Consider the following 19,807-nt stretch of genomic DNA (forward strand, 5'->3'; position numbering starts at 1 on the left):
GCCCCAGCCCCCTGGCAATGCGTGCCCCAGCCCCCTGGCAATGCGTGCCCCAGCCCCCTGGCAATGCGTGCCCCGGCCCCAGCCCCGGCCCCCTGGCAATGCGTGCCCCAGCCCCAGCCCCCTGGCAATGCGTGCCCCAGCCCCAGCCCCCTGGCAATGCGTGCCCCAGCCCCGGCCCCCTGGCAATGCGTGCCCCAGCCCCCTGGCAATGCGTGCCCCCGCCCCCTGGCAATGCGTGCCCCCCGGTAACAGGGTGAGGCTCCCTTTGCACCGTGACTCTCCGCCCCCATTTCCACCAGGGTACCCAATTATCTGGCCCACACAGTGTGCTTCTGGTTGTGGGGCAGAGAGCGCGAGCAGTAAGAAGGTGGTGCAAGTACTGGGCCTGTCCCAGCAGCATGGTGTGTGGGGCCAGAGGCTCTGCCGCTCTGGGATAAACTAGTTAATATTTACCCCTCACCCCCCCCCCCCCCCCCCCCCTCACTCAGTCAGTTATAGCGGACAATCAGCAATAATGGACACATTCCCCTCCCCCGTATGTTCCATTGTAACGAGGGTTTACTGTTTTGTGTGTGTTGAATGTACAAAAATTAGATAGTTGTGACATCAATAATCACACAGCATCAATTGAATGCTCAGCCCCAAGTATAAGGGCTGCGTGCATGTACCAAATATACAGTACGAGTTGTGACCAGGAAGCCTAGACTGGGTATCAGATTAACCACTCCCATCTAGTAATGTAAAGGGACCCTTAATTTATGGGTGATTGAGTTTGAAGATACTTTGTTTTGTTCAACTGGGTTTAAAGTTGGGTAGTGCTGCAGTCAATTTTTAGAATCTATGTTGAAGACTGTGTTGCAGGTTGTTTTGCTGTTGGAATGTTAACTGTGGTCCAACTGGGACTCCAGCATAACTGGGAATAGGTGAAAAGCCTCTTTGCAAATAGGGTTCAAAACGTGGCAGTAATAGAATCTGAGGACTTCTGTAATCTGAGGCTTTTGTAAGCACACATCTCTTCTTGATGGAATAGAAATGCCCCCGAGTGCAGGTTTGGATGGTTTTCAAAGAAGATCTCTGGATCATTTCTGACCATTGCAGTTGACATTTGTATTTGTACCCACTGCATTCTCCAAAGCTTTGGTGATGCACTGTACACAAGGAGAGGGAAAGTCAATAAGCTCAAATGACTTTATTTCAATTTAATCCACCCAGCTGAACCACCAGATGGGTTTTGGGGGCAATCAAGGGCACCCTGGTGCATATTTCTATATAATGCTGGAAGGCTGACATTGAAATAACCACCTGTACATGATCCATGAACAGGATTGAGTGAGGTACATTGTGTTAAATCCCGCAAAATGTCATCATTGCCTTCTTCAGGCAGACAGCAAGATACTGAAGGGTCTCGACCCGAAACGTCACCCATTCCTTCTCTCCAGAGATGCTGCTAGTCCCGCTGAGTTACTCCAGCTTTTTGCGTCTATCTTCGGTTTAAACCAACATCTGCAGTTCCTTCTTACACACTTCCAACACTGGACTGGGATTGAAAGTGAGAAGTTACTCAGAAGTGCTGAAGGGTGCCCACTACAATAAGTGTATCCAAACTATATCCCATTGATGCCCGATGACATTACCACATCCAGACCCCATAACTCATATGCTCGGATTCACCATTGACAAAAAACTTGGAATGAGCACGTATTATAATAATTAACAATTATGATTACACTTAATATAAATTAATTACACTTTATACACTAAACAATTTAAACTGTTGCAAAGAGCAATGTGGAAGCTGCATAACAAGAAATATCAGAGATGTTCATTAAATTCTGTCCTGCCAATTATACCCACATCCCACAAGCCAACAAGATTGAGAATTAAAATCCCTGCTATTTTCCTTCGGCTGCTCATTATTTCAATGCTTTCTTGAGCTCAAATTAAAAAAACACAAACCAAATGAACATGTTTAGAAACCTACAATCATTGCCTAATCACCCTAATGCACACCCTCTGTGCCGATAGACTGAACAGCTGTATTTTCCCATGTTCATGCCATGTGTCTCAATGGCAACAGCAAAGCTGGTGGAAGATTGTTTTCTGATAGTAGTGGAGATAAATAACCCTAAAACCTAGATGACCCAACTTTGGACTGCATCGTCTTGTCACAACAGGCAACAGTTTAGGATTATAAGAAAATAACTGCAGATGCTGGTACAAATCGATTTATTCACAAGAAGTCTGAAGAAGGGTCTCGACCCGAAACGTCACCCATTCCTTCTCTCCCGAGATGCTGCCTGACCTGCTGAGTTACTCCAGCATTTTGTGAATAAAACAGTTTAGGATTATTGGCTGCTGAAAGGACACTGGTAGTTTCAGCAGCCTAGTGATTACGCGTTTAGATCACACCTCAAAATCTTCCTGTTACCTGCAATGTCAGTATCTAAGCTGTGTCTATGATATATCCGATTGAGTTATGAGGTAGATATCTTTCATCTCTTCCTGACCCACCCGGGAAGCCAGAATTCCTGGCTCTCTGAGAGGTGAGATGCAACATCACGACAAGGGAATGGCTAAATAAGAGTGGTAAACTTAAATCACTGGATATTATTTGTGGGATGAAGGGAAAATGGAAAAGGAGCAATCTTTGTGCTGCTCTGGTCAACGATGCTTTCACAGAGCCCTGTGCTGGCATCCTCAATCATTTATTATGCTGATCTGCTTTGAATGTTTATGAGGTAGATTAAATTAATGCACATTGTTCCAAGCGGTTGCAAGTAACGCTTGCGTTCGGCCCACCAAGGACTGTTGGATCTCCCAGATGCAATCATTTTAACTCGTCTTCCCATTCCCATACCGACCTTCTTGTCCTTGGCGTCCTCCATTGCCAGAGTGAGGCCACAAGCAATCTGTATGAACAGTCCCTCGTCTTCCGCTTAGGTAACTTACAACCCAATGGTATGAATATTAAATTCTCCAATTTTAGGTAACAACCCTTCTTTCTCTTCCCCCCCTCTTTCCTGTGCACCCCCACCCCTATGTTCACCCATTTGCCTCACAATCCCACCCCCTACTCCCCCCTCCATCCAATTCCACCAGTATCCCCCCCTCTAATTTTACATTTCACTTACCTCCTTATCATTTCCTTTTCATCTCTAGCCCTTCTCCATATGTCTATCAATCAAAACCACCCTCACCTGTATCCACCTATCACTTGCCAGGTGTTTTCCCATCCCTACCTCTTTTACAACTTTTCTCCCTCAAACTACAATTGGTCTCAAGGGTCCCGACCTGAAAAATTGCCAATCCATGTTTTGCAGAGGGGTTGCCAGACCTGCTGAGCTACTCCAACACTTGAATCTATGCAAGATTCAAGCATCTGCAGTTCCTTGTTCTTTCATTGTTCTGTTCATGGATTGTTCTGTTCCAGCACATGCATTAAATATCCTTACAATAACATGTCCTTGAACTCTGATTAATGTAATTAGGAAGGAGTAAGAAAAATATCAGGTGATTTTGTTTTCTTTCTCATCCTTCAGTATTTGACATATGAACGAGTAATAATTGAGGACAGACTTGAGAGGGAGAATGAATGCAAGAGACGAACACAAGAAGAAAGAGAGTTTAGAAGCATAATCAAGGTAAAATTACATGAATACATTTCATGCAACATCACATGGAGGTCTGGGACCAATTAAATCAAAATATTAATGCCTGGTTACAGAACAATGCAACAAAGCAATCTTCACAATTTATAATGTAATTTTCTTCCAATAAGTTTACACTGCATTCAGGATATTCTGTTCACCTACATTACACAAAGTTGTACAGCACAGGAACAGGCCCTTTGGCATCCAATGTTGTGCCGAACATGTTGCCAAGACCAACTTTTATTTGCCTGCATATTCCCAGCATTTCCATTTGCCTATCAAAACATCTCTGAAATGTGACTATTTTATCAGCCTCAACCACAGCCCCAGGCTGGACCTTCCAGGCACTTGCCACCTTATGTGTAAAAAAAAATGTACACTCTGTTAAACTTTGCCCCTCTCACCTTAACACTATGTTCTCTAGTATTTGATTTTCCAACCTGGGAAAAATGTTCTGACCGTCCACCCTAACTGTGCCTCTCATAATTTTATAGACTTCTATCAGGTCTCCTCTCAACCTCTGTCATTCTAGAGAAAACAGTCCAAGTCTGTCCAACCTCTCCCCAATGAGAGGTCATTGTCGTGAAATATTAACTGTTTCTGTCTAATCTGAGTATTTCTAGCATTTTGTATTTTATTTATATTTTGTAAAATAACAGTAACTTATTTTAAGATTCATATTTTAAGATAAAATGTGCAGAGATCCAACTGACCCACAATGTAGTTCAACTACAAATTTGTACTTTGCTAATGTGGTCCTCTTACATAAAGCAATTATCTTTGGAATTACCATATGTAATTTTTAAATGTACTTGATATATTTTGCCTTTCAAGGATATAAATAAGACCATGGAAGCATTTCTAGTAAAATAGTAAAGCCAGATTTAGGGGATTTGGGCCCAATAATGTATCATAAACCTTTCTGGGCTTTTGTTATACAATGATTGCAAATAGAAATCAAGAATTGTTTTCCTTAATTCTTGGATGAGAAACTATTGGAAAACCTCAGTAGATATTCCTTGACATGAGATATTTTATCTTTCCCTCTTTCACAGCTTCAGTCATGGTGGCGTGGGGTGATGGTTCGCAGGGAGATTGGTTTCTTTAAGAACCTTATAAAAAAGAAAGTAGAAGCCAAAGGAAAGGCAAAAGGTAAAGGGAAGGAGAAGGATAAAAAGAAGAAATGAAACCACTTCTTTCTTGAAATTTGCAGTATCCATGCAAGGCTTTGTTTTGCTTCAAAGAGAAAGATTCTTACTTGACAATACAAACCAATTTTGAAAAGTTAAATTATATTGACCAAATAAGAATGCAAACTTTACAAAATTAATCGCTAATCATACTCGCAATCCATCTATTATATTTTTCATACTTGCAAAACAATTAAAATCTTAAGTTATAATGTCTTAATACTGTGAGTTGTTTCATACAATTTTCTTTTCCTGTGCAGCTCTTCCCACTCTCTCTCTCTCTCTCTCCTTTTACTACCTCCACACCCCCTCCTGTCTTTTAGCCAAACTATTACAATTTTTTAATATCAAAAGCATAAAATGCTGGAATCACTGAACAGTATTCTGACATTTTATCTATTATTTAGAAGAAACAGTAATCTAGAATTTCACCAGGGAGTTTCATCAAATTCATTTTTGTTCAATTGTACTGACTCAATGCCAGCTGACTGCTAAAATTGCAATTTTGATATATATATATATATATATATATATATATATATATATATATATACAGCAACATATTCATGTTGTGAAAAATTATCCACTCATTACAGAAACAAAAAACAATTAACTACCAGCAAAATGTCATACTGTGTAGTAACATCTTTTGAAATTAATTATCAGATGAAGATGGTATTTAGGCTCGCATATAATTTCATCACTTAGATATTAAAACAGCCAGTCATATTCAAGATAGGATTGAAATAATCATTGTGACAGGACACGTTCTGTTTATCAGTTCATTTAAAAACCGCATGTCCATGAAATGTCAACACAGGTTGTGTATGGATAAGGCACTAAACCAATGAGCTTCAAAATGAAAATTAATGTTTTTTTAGAAAGAAAACATGTTTTAAGATTTTACAGTGACACCTTGGAAAATGTCTTTATTCGCAAGACCACTATGGAATGAATTTGGACAAACTTTTTATCCTCCAGTTTTTATAACACGGTAAAACACGGTAACAAGGAAAAATGGACACAGGAGGAAATATTTTTCTTTCTTATAGAGCAAATGTTTTAACTTAAAATAAACACGAACACATTGAAAAAACTTTTCTGAGGCCCATTATTTAAAATTGGTACTTTTGATATATTTTTTAGCTTATACACAATAGCACAATTAAATTACACATATGTACAAATCAGATTCCAACAACTTAAGGTGAATGCTTGAGGTTTGTTTATACCTTTATAATTTTATTTACATTAATAAATAATATTTACAATACAAGATTTTGAGAGCTTTTTTGTTGTCTCTATGTGTTATTACTCTTTATGTGTTATTACTCAATAGGCAGCAAATTAGAAAGGACAATTCTGAACCCTCGTAATTCTGCTTGGAGCTAAAGCCACAGTGTTTTTTGACTTTTTCCAAGTATACTTCACCAAACAATTTTCCAACCATTGCAAACGTTTTTCATTTCTACAGGAAAATGATTTCACATAAAGTATTGCCTTTTGATTGTCCCACACAATCAATTAGATCTGATGGATCTGTTATACCAATCACACCTTCTCGTTGAATTATTTGGTTGATTGATGATCGATGACAGAACATTAGATTGCACCAGGTTGAACAAACTTACTTTGCAATTGTGAATCCACCATTTATCTTCAAATGATATAATTCCTAAATTGCTGATTGCTATTTTCAGACTCCCCAGCAGATCTTCAAGTTCTTTAAGATTTTACTGTCCAGATTTTATTGTTGCAATGACACTAAAAGTTATAGGAACCTTGAAACTTCCATTCATGCATTAATTAATGCAGAAATCCTCTCCTCACTGCTGGTAATTTGCCTACATTGTCTATGACACTTGTCGTCTCTCTACAGTCATGAGTTGTACAGCAGAGAATCAGGCCTTCATCCCACCATGTGCGTGCTGACATTTTTGCCCATGTACACTTATCCTATTTGGCCACATAGGTCCCTATCTTTCCATGCCTTGTCTGTTTAGGTGCCTCTTAAATATCCCTTGAACATAGTGATTGTATCGAATTCCACCACCCTTTCAGACAGTGCGTTCCAGACATCTAACAACCTGCAAAAATCTCCTCTGCATTCTCTCCAAAGCAATCAAATCCTTCCAATGGTAAGGCGATACAGTACTCCAAGTGCAGTCCAACCAATAACGCAGGTGCTACATCTTAACTTTTATGTTCTATGCCCTGACCTATGAACCTTCACCAGGCTATTCAACGATATATTTAACTATTGATTTGAAGCCAAGGTCTTTCTGTTCAACATTTGCTCATGCCCCACCACTTACTGTACATGTCCTTACCAAATGGCTTCCCAAATGCACATCTCGCAATTGTCAGGATTAAATTCCATCTCCCAATGCCCCTCCCTATATTCATTCTGATCTCTATCATGCTATAGCCATAGATAAGGTTCCTCGCAATCCACATCAACTTCTGTATCATCCACAATTACCTAACATCGAAGTCGTTAATATTTATTATAAAGATATTTTGAAGATGTGACCAAAAAGGTAGACGAGGGCAGAGCTGTAGATGTATTCAACAAGGCATTTGACAAGGTTCCACATGATAGGCTGCTGTGGAAGGTTAGAGCGCATGAGATCCAAGGGGAGAAAGCTGAATGGATAGAAAATTGTCTTCATGGAGGGAAGCAGAGGATGATGGAAGGTTGCTTTTCGCACTGGAGGTCTGTGACTAGTGGTGTGCCTCAGGGTTTGGTGCTGGATCCATTGCTGATTGTCATCAGTATCAATGATTTGAATGAGAATGCACATGGTATGATTAGCAACTTTGTATTTAACACTAAAGTGGGTGGTGGCGTAGATGGCTGTTAAAAATTGCAGCAGGATCTTGATCAGTTGGGCAGAGAAATGGTTGATGGAATTTAAATCATGAGATCAGGTAATCATAATAGTACTTTATTAGTCAAGTATGTTTTGCAACATACGAGGAATTTGATTTGTCATGCAGTCATGCCAATAAAGAGCAACAAGACACCCAAATAATTTTTTAACATGACATCTACCACAGTGACTCCCCCATTCTTCACTGTGATGGAAGGCAAAAAAAGTTCAATCTTCTTCCTTTCTTTGTTCACCCGCGGTCGGGGGCCTCGAGCCTTCCGTTGTCGGGGCGATCTTGGCTCCCTCAAAGGGCGGTCGAGCCACCCGCATCGGGGTGATCGCAGCTCCCCGCGCCAGGCGATCAGACCCTGGGTCGGGGCTGGTCGAACCTGCTGCAACTTGAGCTTCCCGACATCAGTCTCCACCCGAGACTGCGAGCTCCTCGATGTTGAAATCCACAGGCAGCGGTTGGAGCGTTGATCCCAGGCAAGGGATCGCAGGCTCCGATGGTAAGTTCACTGCCCTGCGGTGGGGCTCAAAGTCAGTCTCGAGCAAGGCCGCCAGCTCCATGATGTTAGGCCACAAAGCGACCGGAGATACAATCCAAAAACAATCGTATCGCCAACAAGGTAAGAAATTGAAAAAAGTTTCCCCCGACCCCCACCCCCACATAAAACCAGAGTACATTAACACATAATTTTAATACACACTTAAAATACTTTTAAAACACACTAAAAAGATGAAAAGACAGACTGTTGGTGAGGCTGCCATCGCCACCTGGTGGACAATGCACAGTATTTTGCCCAAAGCAGGGGAATCAAGAACCAGAGGACATGGCTTTAAATTGAGAGGGGGGGGGGGGGTAAGATTTCATAGGAATCTGAGGGGTGACTTTTTTTTACACACAAAGGGTGGTGAGTGTTTGGAATGAGCTGCTGGAGGAGGTAGTTGAGTTAGCTACTATCGCAATGCTTAAAAAAAGAATTTCAACAGGTACATGGATAGGGTTAGAGGGATGCGAGCTAAACGCAGGCAGGTTGGACTAGTGTAGAAGGGGCATGTTGGTCAGTGTGCACAAGTTGGGCTGAAGGGCCTGTTTGTACCATCTACAAACAAGGGTCCACATGGAGTCTTGTCAAATGTCCGACTAATGTCTACATAAACAACATCTATTGCCCAGCCTTATCAGTTAACTCCTCACGAAATTCAATCAAATGAGCGAGGGAGGACTTCCCCCACACAAAGCCATGGTGACTACCCCCTTGTAAATTTATACATCACTTTGGACTTTCTCGAGTAATTTTCTTGCCATGCTCACCAGCCTGTAGTTATCACCACAATCATGGGAAATTAGTGAATTAAGTAACATGAACTGAAAATATGATGCTTTATTATTAGGCTCAAGTGAGTTTTGTTTACCAAGCCATAATTGGTTGGCACTGGCAAGTTGGGCTGAAGGGCCTGTTTCCGTACTGCATGACCATGATTAATGATTAGTAAACTCTTTGGCTGATATATTAATTCTCTGTATGTGGATTTCAATCTTCACCAAGTACAAAGTATATTTTGCAAATAAGTCTTTTATCTTCTACCTTATTTCGTGTTCTTATAAAATGCATGAAAAAGTAACTGAAAATTTGGAGACCTAAGGGACTGTTGTAATCTGGAGCAAAAGCTGCTGGAGGAACTCAGCCAATCAAGCAGCATCTCTGCAGGGAAGGGAGTCTTTGACATTTCAGGTCTAGACTCTGCATCAGGACCTGCTGTGTCCCTCCAGCAGGATGTTAATTGCTGAAAGCTTTCTTTGATATGCTTGCTGTTACAATTCAAAGGTGTTAGCTGTCTGTGTTGCCTAATAACATCAGTTGCTAGATGCAAGGAAATTGCTTGAATTGACACTTGATAGCTACCTACAACAGAAAATTGCAAATCTGAAACAAAATCTGTAAATACACATTTGGTCTGACAACATCTGTGGAGAGACGTATTTGTTTCAGGTAAGTTTTCATCACAGAAGTTGAAGACCTACATGGACATGTACAAGGGAAGTTTATATATTTTTTACAGATGATTCGTGCCTGGAATGAGCTGCCAGTGGTGGTGGAGGAACATACAATGGCATTTGGATAAGCACATGGATATGCAGGCAATGGTGGAATATGGATTATGTGCAGACAGATAAGAATTAGTCTTGATATTATATTTAGCACAACATTGTGGGCCGAAGGGCCTGTTCCTGTGCTGTAATGTTCCATGTTCTAATATATCCTTCGCCAGGTTTTTAGTCTGCTTCATTGATTTTCCCATGAAAATCTAAACTCTCTACCTCACCGACCCGCTGAATTACTTTATAATTTGCTTCTGCAATTCCTTGTGTCTCTCAACATTTATTGTGTTGCGGCACAGAGAGTTTAAAGGAAAAATAAACACATATCTTTAGGTTACTTCCATATACAATCTTTATTCATCACAAAAGCATAAAACCTATAATGTATGTTATACATATGTACAAAGGAGACAGTTACAACCAAAGTGGCGTTGACAAAAATGCCCTTTCTTTTTACATAGCAATTATCTATACAATGTTTTTAAAGCCAAGGCCTCCAAGATTTTAGGCTTTCAAAGGAAAAACAAATTGAACAGAAGAATACTGTACACATCTCGTCTCTCTGCAGCTGTAAGAATGTGTAACAGATGTAGCTGTACTCAGCAAATAAAATGTAACATTAATATAATTTTTAAAAGAGAATATGGTTAACATAAAACAGCATTGTATACAAATGACCATACCATGAACAGCTACATAAGTATTTACAACAGTCTACAATTGAAAGGCAAAAAAATACTAGACAGTCATCCATGCATGTTCACCACAAATATTTAAGCACTGGTTCCAAGTAACTATGAAGTGGGGTCAACTTCTTAGTAAATTATCTGTTCCCACATTTGTCAGTTTCAGTCTATTTTAAAAAGCTCCCGGCAGTAACATATGTCAAAATTACTTGATGCATCTCAGTTTATTTCTGGTATAAAAGTGGTTCCAACTCAAGCTAACTTTCACGAGTCAGTGCAATTGTTCAGTGATTTAACGTCATATTCCTGCTGAATGCAAGTTAATGAGCAATTTCACTATTTCCAGAGAGTAGCACAAATAACTCAGATTAGGAAAAAAATTGCACCCTGTAAAATGCACTAGTGAATTAGATTTCGAAGAGCTTCAAATTTGCTAACACACTGAAAAAGCATGAAAAGATATTCAGATACATGAAGGACTTTTTCAATTGCCTTGAGTAGACAGGAGCAACAAGATACAGTAGATTTACTGAGAAACTGGAATACAATTAAGTCCATTAGGCATTCCATCTGATCCATGTAATGATAGTGCAATATGGAGATCAACCTAATCAACTTAATCTGCAATGCAGTATTATACAGTTTGATATTAGTCATATTTCAAAGCATTATTAACTTTATGAAATAGTCATAATCTCCATTAGGTAAATGCATTTAAGCTAAACTAAACAGAATGACAAACATACAAGATCACAAGGGAAAAATACTATGAATGCTGGAAATCTAAAATAAAAACACAAATGCTAGAAATGGTCAACAGGTCAGGTAATATTTAAAAATAAAAAAATTCAGGTCAATGACCAGTGCTGATGAAATAATAATTATTTGTCTCCGCTGTCAAGATCACTGTGCTGGGACATAATGTGACCTAATATGTATCTTAAAACCTTGATCGAGACAGGTCATGGTACAAAGGTCCTCTGAAAACTTTAGCAGGAAAGATTTTTAAAGTATCATTGGCCCAGGAATGGGAAAGACATGTAAAGAGATGTACCTTTAAACCAGTACTATTGTACTTCTTTAAAATAAGTTTAACTCAAGGAATGATAAGATGAGGTCCCAATTCACTAGATTCTATACTGGGCCTGAATTTAGGCGCTTTACTGGGAATATGAATTCTGGTTTTAAATCATCAATGAAATACTGAATACACTGCCAGAACTAATGAATATAACAAACTTCTCCCCTGAGCTCACTTTAAAAAACTTCATAATTTTTCTGTTAATGCTACTCAGGCTTATATTTTAGTACAATGAGAAACAGCACCAAACTTGTCTAATTTTAAGGTCCAGAACTGCAGCCCCAGTTTAAGAATAAGTGGTAGGCCATTTAGAACTGAGATGAGGAAAAACTTTTTCAGTCAGAGTTGTGAATCTGTGGAATTCTCTGCCTCAGAAGGCAGTGGAGACCAATTCTCTGAATGCATTCAAGAGAGAGCTGGATAGAGCTCTTAAGGATAGCGGAGTCAGGGGGTATGGGGAGAAGGTAGGAACGGGGTACTGATTGAGAATGATCAGCCATGATCACATTGAATGGCGGTGCGGGCTCGAAGGGCCGAATGGCCTCCTCCTGCACCTATTGTCTATTGTTTATTGCCCCTGCCAAAGTTTGGTGCAACTTCCTCAGCAGAAGGCAATACAACTAAAAGTAGAACAAAAACAGAAAAGTATTATGTAATTGTTGAAAATCCCAGTAACAAATCAAAATAAATGGTTGATTTACTTGCTTAGATTTGAGTCCTTCCACTGGTCAGAAGCACATAACTCTCTATATTCACACCATTGTTGCTGCAACATTGCTTTTCCACAGCACAATGTTGGTAATTATTTTTAAATGTGCAAAATATTTTTTCCTTTAAATAATTCATTACCCTCTACCCACACCCGGTCTCAAATGCACTACCTCCTTTCCCCAATCCCACGGACTCAAATTTATTACGGTATAATCAGAGCAAATAATTTATTTTCCTATGTAAGATTATGATATGAGCATGTCCTATGGGCATCAATCAAAGATTAATTTTATAAGAGATTCCTTTCCTTATCCCTCATAGTCTCTACCAATGTTTAAAAAAAAGTGAACTTAACGATAAATCTTTACTGAATCAGTTCTTAAATATATTATGTATGTGTGTAGAGATCAAACAAAGGATTACTGATACAATGCAATATTATTCATTTTTTTCTAAATCACCTTGAGTTTCAAGAATATAATAAGTATGACAATGATATACTTTTCTCCCCAGCAAGTTCTGCAGAGGAGAAGTGTGTCTGACAAATATTATTTTATGTGGTGTGTGCTTGTCCTGTTGAATACCCTTCATAATTAACGTGAACAATGTTAATCTGGCCCCTGACAGTTTCCGACCTAGGTCAAGTCACTTTCAAAGGTCAATGGGCTTCTGCCAAGTCAAATAGATACCAGTTAGCAGACTTGGAATAACATAAATGGAAAATAAAGCACAAGAGATTAGCATCTGATACTGAAATCTTATTGTATAGCTTAAAATTAATACATAATTTGAAACAAACCTGTACTTCAACAGTGTGATGTGATTAATATTAAAAAAACAAGAAAACATGGAATTCGGTAATACTTGAAAAGAAAAGTGCAGGCAAAACTCCATCTGTTCAGGTCATGAATAAAAAAATGGACTCCTTTCTATTGCCCAACTGTGCTGCATTTAAGAACAACCCCAAGTGTAAGTGACGTAAAATTAATCACTTTGATACAAATAACAAAAAGGTTTGGTGCAATAATTCTAATTGTTTGAGGATGGGATACAGGGCATCTTACTCTTAAAAATTTATGTTTACGATTATTGAATGTGTGAATTTAAGTTTAAATGACACCATAAGAAAAAATGGATACAATCTATTCCACATAACAGCCTTTCAAGTCAAAATCACAACTGATTATCTTGAAAGAATGGATAAGTGCTCATATGAAAATGTTGTGAAGTCTGCATATCACTGTTTAGAGACATAGAGTGATACAGTGTGGGAACAGGCCCTTCGGCCCAACTCGCCCACACCGGCCAACAATGTCCCAGCTACACTAATCCCACTTGCCTGCGCTTGGTCCATATCCCTCCAAACCTGTCCTATCCAAGTACCTGTCTAACTGTTTCTTAAACGATGGGATAGTCCCAGCCTCAACTACCTCCTCTGGCAGCTTATTCTATACACCCACCACCCTTTGTGTGAAAAGGTTACCCCTCGGATTCCTATTAAATCTTTTCCCTTTCACCTTGAACCTATGTCCTCTGATCCTCGATTCCCCTACTCTGGGCAAAAGACTCTGTGCATCTCCCCGATATATTCCTCTCATTATTTTGTATACCTAAGATCTCCGCTCATCCTCCTGCGCTCCATGGTATAGAGACCCAGCCTACTCAACCTCACCCGATAGCTCACACTCTCACGTCCTGGCAACATCCTCGTAAATCTTTTCTGAGGATTCACTGTATATTTAGTTAAAACCGTATTAAAAAAAACTAGATACATAAATGAACAAAATGTAGTGGAAGGTACTAAAAGTCATGTAGAAAGCCTACACGACAGATTTCTTTCTGGTGTCATGAAGCTGACTGAAGTCATCATCAATGTCACTTCATGATAAAGTGCATTTCACTACATTACTCAATACAGTTGAGCAACCAGAGGTTATGTAATGGTTGCTTTATCATACTTGCCACTATGAATAAATACAAATGTATGCTCTATAAGCAAAATCTAACTATGAAAAATTAATTCCAAAAAGTATTTAGTTAGATCAGAATAAATGTACACATGAAGGCACCAAAAAGCAATGTCTATGTATAATCATATCTATGCTTCAAAATATATGGACCAAGAAAACCCTGTAACCAAACCGGAAATAATCCATAATGTACTGAACCACACAAGAGTAGCCAGTGCATAGTTTCTAGAAATGGATTTCTAAAAACACCATATAACATTCCCCAAGTTATAAGAATCTTTATAGTATTTAATGGAGTTCTGCTGCTGATGAAACATACCATTCCTATACAAACAATACTGAGTGGACAGTCAATTAATTCTGTGGTTTCTCAGTATTTATTACCAGACAAGGGATATGCAATTTTAAAATAATATCCTTACCACACCTTGTGAAGCTCTGCAGCTGTTGTGAATTGCTTATTCCTACTTAGAACTTGGAATCAAACTAGCATTATACGAAGTGCAACTTTAATGTGAATTTCTTATTCCAATATATACTTCAGATTGTCCTGACTGTTCCTATCAAATTCCATCTTACTGGCCACCACACAAAGAAGAAACTATGGAAAATTAAAAGTCCAATGCATAATCTGGCCACTTGTGAGGTAAAGTTATGAGGGGTATGTTTTTCTGGTTTTGGTTCCTTGAGCTGTTGACAAGACTGCTCTGTGCAATATCTCAGCGGCTTGAATGCCACGATGAAAACCACTTGGAACGCAGTGACCAAGCTAGAAAACAAATGGAGTGCTGCCTTTCTGAAAAAGTAACAGTGGAAGGATCCAAAAGGTCACGTTTAGCAACTGGTTGCTAGAGCTGTCAAGGCAGAAAGTCATCATGCGGATGCTAAACATGTGATAAATATGATCACCACGCAGACCAACGTGATTATGTTGCAAAAGTATTTCTTGGGTGTGATGCCCATCACTTGTAGTCTCTAGAGTGTTGATTAATGGTGCTGTTTGGTAGGGGCCAGCTCAAGCAGAGTTTCTATAGTCACGGCTACCTGTGCCAGTCCTTTCTCTTCTAGAATGTGAAGGGGCAGACACAATCGATCCTAAACAAAATTAAAAAACAAGAGAAAGGGAGGGGAATAAAAGGAGGGGAGAAAAACAAAATTAACAAATGGTTTGTTTGCTTAAAATAACAAAAATTGGAAGACCTGAAAAATGAAACGACAACATGACATCAAATTAACTTGCATACAAATGAACTGCTGGAAGCAATCAAGCAGCAGTGTGTGAAGGCGAATGGTTACACCTGCTAATGGCTCCTTCTCAATCAACACCCCGCTGAGTTCAAACCTCATGCCCTGACTCCAATACTGCATTTTGTCCACAATATGCCTGACAGATGCTAAACATATATAAACTTTGCTCTAAACTGTATGAATTTTGGATACATAATTCCCAATTTTGGCTTGTCCTGTGTTGACTGTGGCCTTTGTGTGAATAAAATAAAAGTTTAAATAAATATTATATTAGGTTAGTATTTTATTGGTAGACCTTTCATCCTCCTCATGCGTGGTTAAAAACACTTTAGTGAGCCATTTACCCAATTCCAATTTAACAATCTCAAGAGGCAACAATCGATATCCTGGATGAATCTCAACTATAATGTTATAACTGGGTTTCTTGAAAATGGACCACCTATTTTTGTTCATGTAATAGTACAGATCCAGACTTTCAAGGTTATCTCATGGAAGACACTGCAGATTTATTACTCATCCCTTTCCTCATCTGAATAATGATGGACTTTGCCCTCTAATGCTGAAACTATTTCTTGTTTTAATCATTTCTAACAAGCCTGCTTTCAAACAAATATGGGAATAATGTGATAAAAATCTATTATAGTCAAAACATAAAATTCCCAGCGAAAAATAAGTGATTTAAATGTATTATTTGTCACTCCAAAAATATGAATTATTCTTACAATCGATCAATAGCAGTCTCTTCCTAATGAAAAGGAGCATAATATGAATTGGATTTTTTTTTAAATGCAAAAGTTATGGGGTCAGGAAATTCTAAATATGCAATTTGTTCATTAGACAATGTGTTAATTATTAAAACCTTAATTTCTAAAATATAATTTAAAGTATTTATTCAATACTTGAAGATTCTCACTTGCTGTATTCCATAAAGTTAACAATATCCCTCACTGTTTCTCACTTTATAAATCCTGACTGCTCTACCAAAGATTTCTGACAATTTGCACTTTTTATTATTGAAGTTGTAACTTCCAAACTAAAGAGACTAAAAGTTTAAATATTCTTAAATTCTCATAAAACTGAATTATATGAATAAAGAATATTATCTACTGATTCTTCAAGGTTACACATTACAAGACACGTTGGTTATTTAATGGGAAACATTATTTATCTGACTATTAAAATTAATTTTTTACAGAAATCCTTTGCTGGTTGAGTAGTAAAATGTATTAACTGGTATAGCCCCGTGCTGTACACTTTATAAAGGTCTAGGCTTAAGTTATCATTTGAAGTGAATCAAATAAGTTTGTTAGAGAACAATGGAGCTGTTAAACATGTCTTGAAGATTGGGGTATGAAAAAATAAATAAGCCCAGCATTCCACTCCTGACATCTATCCTGTTTGAAATGTATATTGTGATTGCTGAAAAGTTATGGCTAATGCAGTGATGGTTGATTATGTTTGAACATCCTGATGGACAGTCACTTTGAAGTTTCACATGGCACCATCCAGCAAGTGGGTATGCTCTCATCACAAAATTATTCCCCAACGGGAGCTATGGTAAGGATGATAATGAAGATCAAAATTCAAAGACGACCATTTATTTCTTCAAATGGCTTGTATCTCCTTTGGCAATTCTTAAGTCAGGTGTCAGAAGTACAGCCCTACATTATTGGGCATTGCTGTAAACAAATCACAACTACGGCATTTCTTGTGCATTCTCCTTTGAAAAATGTTATGATTTCATCTTTGGTACAGTTTGGGTAAGACTTACTGTCATTAATTTGAGAAGAAAAAAATGGATTTAATCGGTCATTATATACCTAATTCTGACAAACACTAAATTATTTTCAGTGACCTAATTACAGGTACTAATGACAATTATCTCCAGTCAAATGTCAACTGCTCTGAATAGTGCATGCAAAATGTTTTTACTATTTTGCAAATTATATAATTTTTACTGCTGTCCATGAAAGTTGGCACAAATGAATGACGAGCAACGTTAATTAGAAACTGGTTATGTAAGTCACCTATGAAAAGTAATTGTACTTTTGAGCAAAGATTCAAGAATATTTGCTTCATACACCATTGAGCGTTACAAGGCGTTATATAAGAAGCCAGTCTTTTTAAAACATAAATTATCTTTAATGTTTCAATTTTCCATCAGTGGAGGTAATTTTTTTCCGATGAAATCAAAGACATTGTAAATGCCAAATATAAACTAAACTATCAGTTATGTATTTGGTTAAGCAAGATACCTGTACCTGAGAAAAGCAAGCAAGTTCTGCTCTTACAACACACAGGTTCTTAAGCAGAAGGTTTTGTCTATTCCTAGTTAAGCCAATCACAACTCCATTAATTTTGATTACATTTCCTGTTGCATAAAGTTATGATGAATGTTATTTATTTCCTGAAAGCAGGCAGAAATTACTCCAAAACACACTGCATTCGCTTAACAATGTTCAAAGTTGGTAGAACTTCATCCAATAAGGAATAGGAACAAGGTGGTTACACTTGATGCATTCAAAGATTCTAGATAGATTTTCTAAAATCAATTCTTTTTTCCAAAATAAACAGACCAACTGCTTCTGAACCTATTCTTGCTATGGCTTTCAACAGAACAATCCAGCAGTTGTACTTGAACCATAATATATACAGCCAATAATAAAAACATTAAAGGCAGGGAAACATTAGCCGCATTTTTAAACTTGAATGTTTGCATGTTTATATATGCAAAATAGATTCACAGCAAGTGAAGATAATCAATGCTTCTGCAACCTACAATTTTCACGCAAGCTACTCAACTACACAATAAAGGACAGGACTATTCAACTTAAAATAATCAATTCAATTTCACAGGATTGAAATATAATCCAAAGGGATCAGAGTAGGACAGACAACAATGGAATTGGTTTGGAAAACAACACTGTCTTTTTACAAGTGTCCTTTTACAACTAGCAATTCAAAAAGTCTTGCTAATAGTAACTACTTAATATATATCCCAAACAAGAAGTCCTATCCTTAGAACTCTCCCCAATAAAAGTGTAAGAAACAAGTTTTATTATTTTGGAAATATTTTAATCTGATTATCAAAATAGTTGCAAATAGTCATGACAATTATTGAAGTTTCTTTTTAGTGAGTGTGCATGCACCAATGCTTCAGCCAGACAGTGGGTTGAGAAGACTGAATGAGTAAAAAACATTGGAACGGCTTAAATATCACAAAATGCCAAAATAAATGGTATGAAGGCACTATGAATGGTTCATTCTCAAAAATATTAGAAATCTAATCATTGATCTCTATTAAAAATAATATCTTAAAGTACTAGAAAACATTTTCTATGGAACGTTTTCAACCAAAATCAGTAGTGCAGTTCACTTTACAAGCTCCATCTCTCCTCATTTCCCTTGCACATACCTTCTCTTCTAATTAGAATACAGTGACCCAATGGTACAGAGCAAAAAGCAGAAGCATAACATTGATGTAAAAGAGAGCAAAGCCTGCAAGCTGGCCACCAGAGAGAGGGGCAAGAACAGGACTGGTTATGCTTGCTCCCAAAGTCAGTAGCATGTCAACCGTCTTTTGAGTGCTGAGGATGTTGGCTTGGAGCACATCAGATGAAGAGCAAAGGTCATCCTTCCAATGTTTCAGTGAGTGAGGAGAGAAACGACAAAGAAAAATTAGTTGAGAAAATCAGCATGCAACATTTACTTAGAATTACTTTTACCTTTGCCTCATTTCAGAGCCATGCACAATAAACACAGACAGCACAATTAATTTCAAGGTGCCAGTATCCAGTTTAAACACTGAATTAGTTTCTAACACTATTTAATTAGCAGCTTTTTGTTCTTTCTCATATTGAGAGATTTTCTAAGATTTGTGGATTCGTCGGAGAATCTAAGACCAAATATTTCTATTTGATGGAACTTGTGTTTACACAGGACTGCATTGTTCTAGAGGTTAGACGCTATTTAACTACATTTTTATAATAAAATTTAAGTTTCAACAATAGGCTTGGCATGTCACTGTTGTAGCTGCATGAATGGTTTTAATTGCCACTGGAACATCTTCAGTTGGCAGCCAGGATAGTTTGCACTGTACCAAACCATTGCTAAATTAAAGCAAGAACAGGGAAAGAATAGACTGATTGCTCATCCCTCTTTTTTGTTTCACATCTATTGTAAAATTAAAGATTGCAATAATTGATTAACTAACGGAATGTACCAAAAGTTCCTCTGTGGAAAACAATGTTTGGACAATAGAGGCTTTGTAGCACAAATTAAGAATTTCATG

The 19,807-nt window shown here is 38.0% G+C and overlaps 2 protein-coding genes across 8 annotated transcripts in view; one reads left to right on the forward strand and one right to left on the reverse strand.

Annotated features, from left to right (window-relative positions):
- The window catches only part of LOC144599403 (dynein regulatory complex protein 9-like), a 32,201-nt gene extending 26,196 nt beyond the window's left edge, over positions 1-6,005 (forward strand). For all 3 annotated transcript variants that reach the window (XM_078410238.1, XM_078410240.1, XM_078410239.1), the window contains 2 exons: positions 3,540-3,641; positions 4,706-6,005. In XM_078410238.1, coding sequence (XP_078266364.1) covers positions 3,540-3,641; positions 4,706-4,837 — 234 coding nt within the window. In that variant the 3' untranslated portion in view covers positions 4,838-6,005. The remainder of the gene's footprint in view (positions 1-3,539; positions 3,642-4,705) is intronic.
- A 4,159-nt stretch (positions 6,006-10,164) lies between these two features.
- Positions 10,165-19,807, reverse strand: part of lrch3 (leucine-rich repeats and calponin homology (CH) domain containing 3) — a 124,988-nt gene continuing 115,345 nt past the window's right edge. For 3 of the 5 annotated variants that reach the window (XM_078410252.1, XM_078410255.1, XM_078410253.1), the window contains one exon: positions 15,378-19,150. In XM_078410252.1, coding sequence (XP_078266378.1) covers positions 18,944-19,150 — 207 coding nt within the window. In that variant the 3' untranslated portion in view covers positions 15,378-18,943. The other 2 variants (XM_078410254.1, XM_078410256.1) reach the window with 2 other exon arrangements.

The sequence above is a fragment of the Rhinoraja longicauda genome, chromosome 13 (assembly GCF_053455715.1).
Source record: "Rhinoraja longicauda isolate Sanriku21f chromosome 13, sRhiLon1.1, whole genome shotgun sequence".
In the NCBI taxonomy this organism is placed as follows: Eukaryota; Metazoa; Chordata; class Chondrichthyes; order Rajiformes; family Arhynchobatidae; genus Rhinoraja; species Rhinoraja longicauda.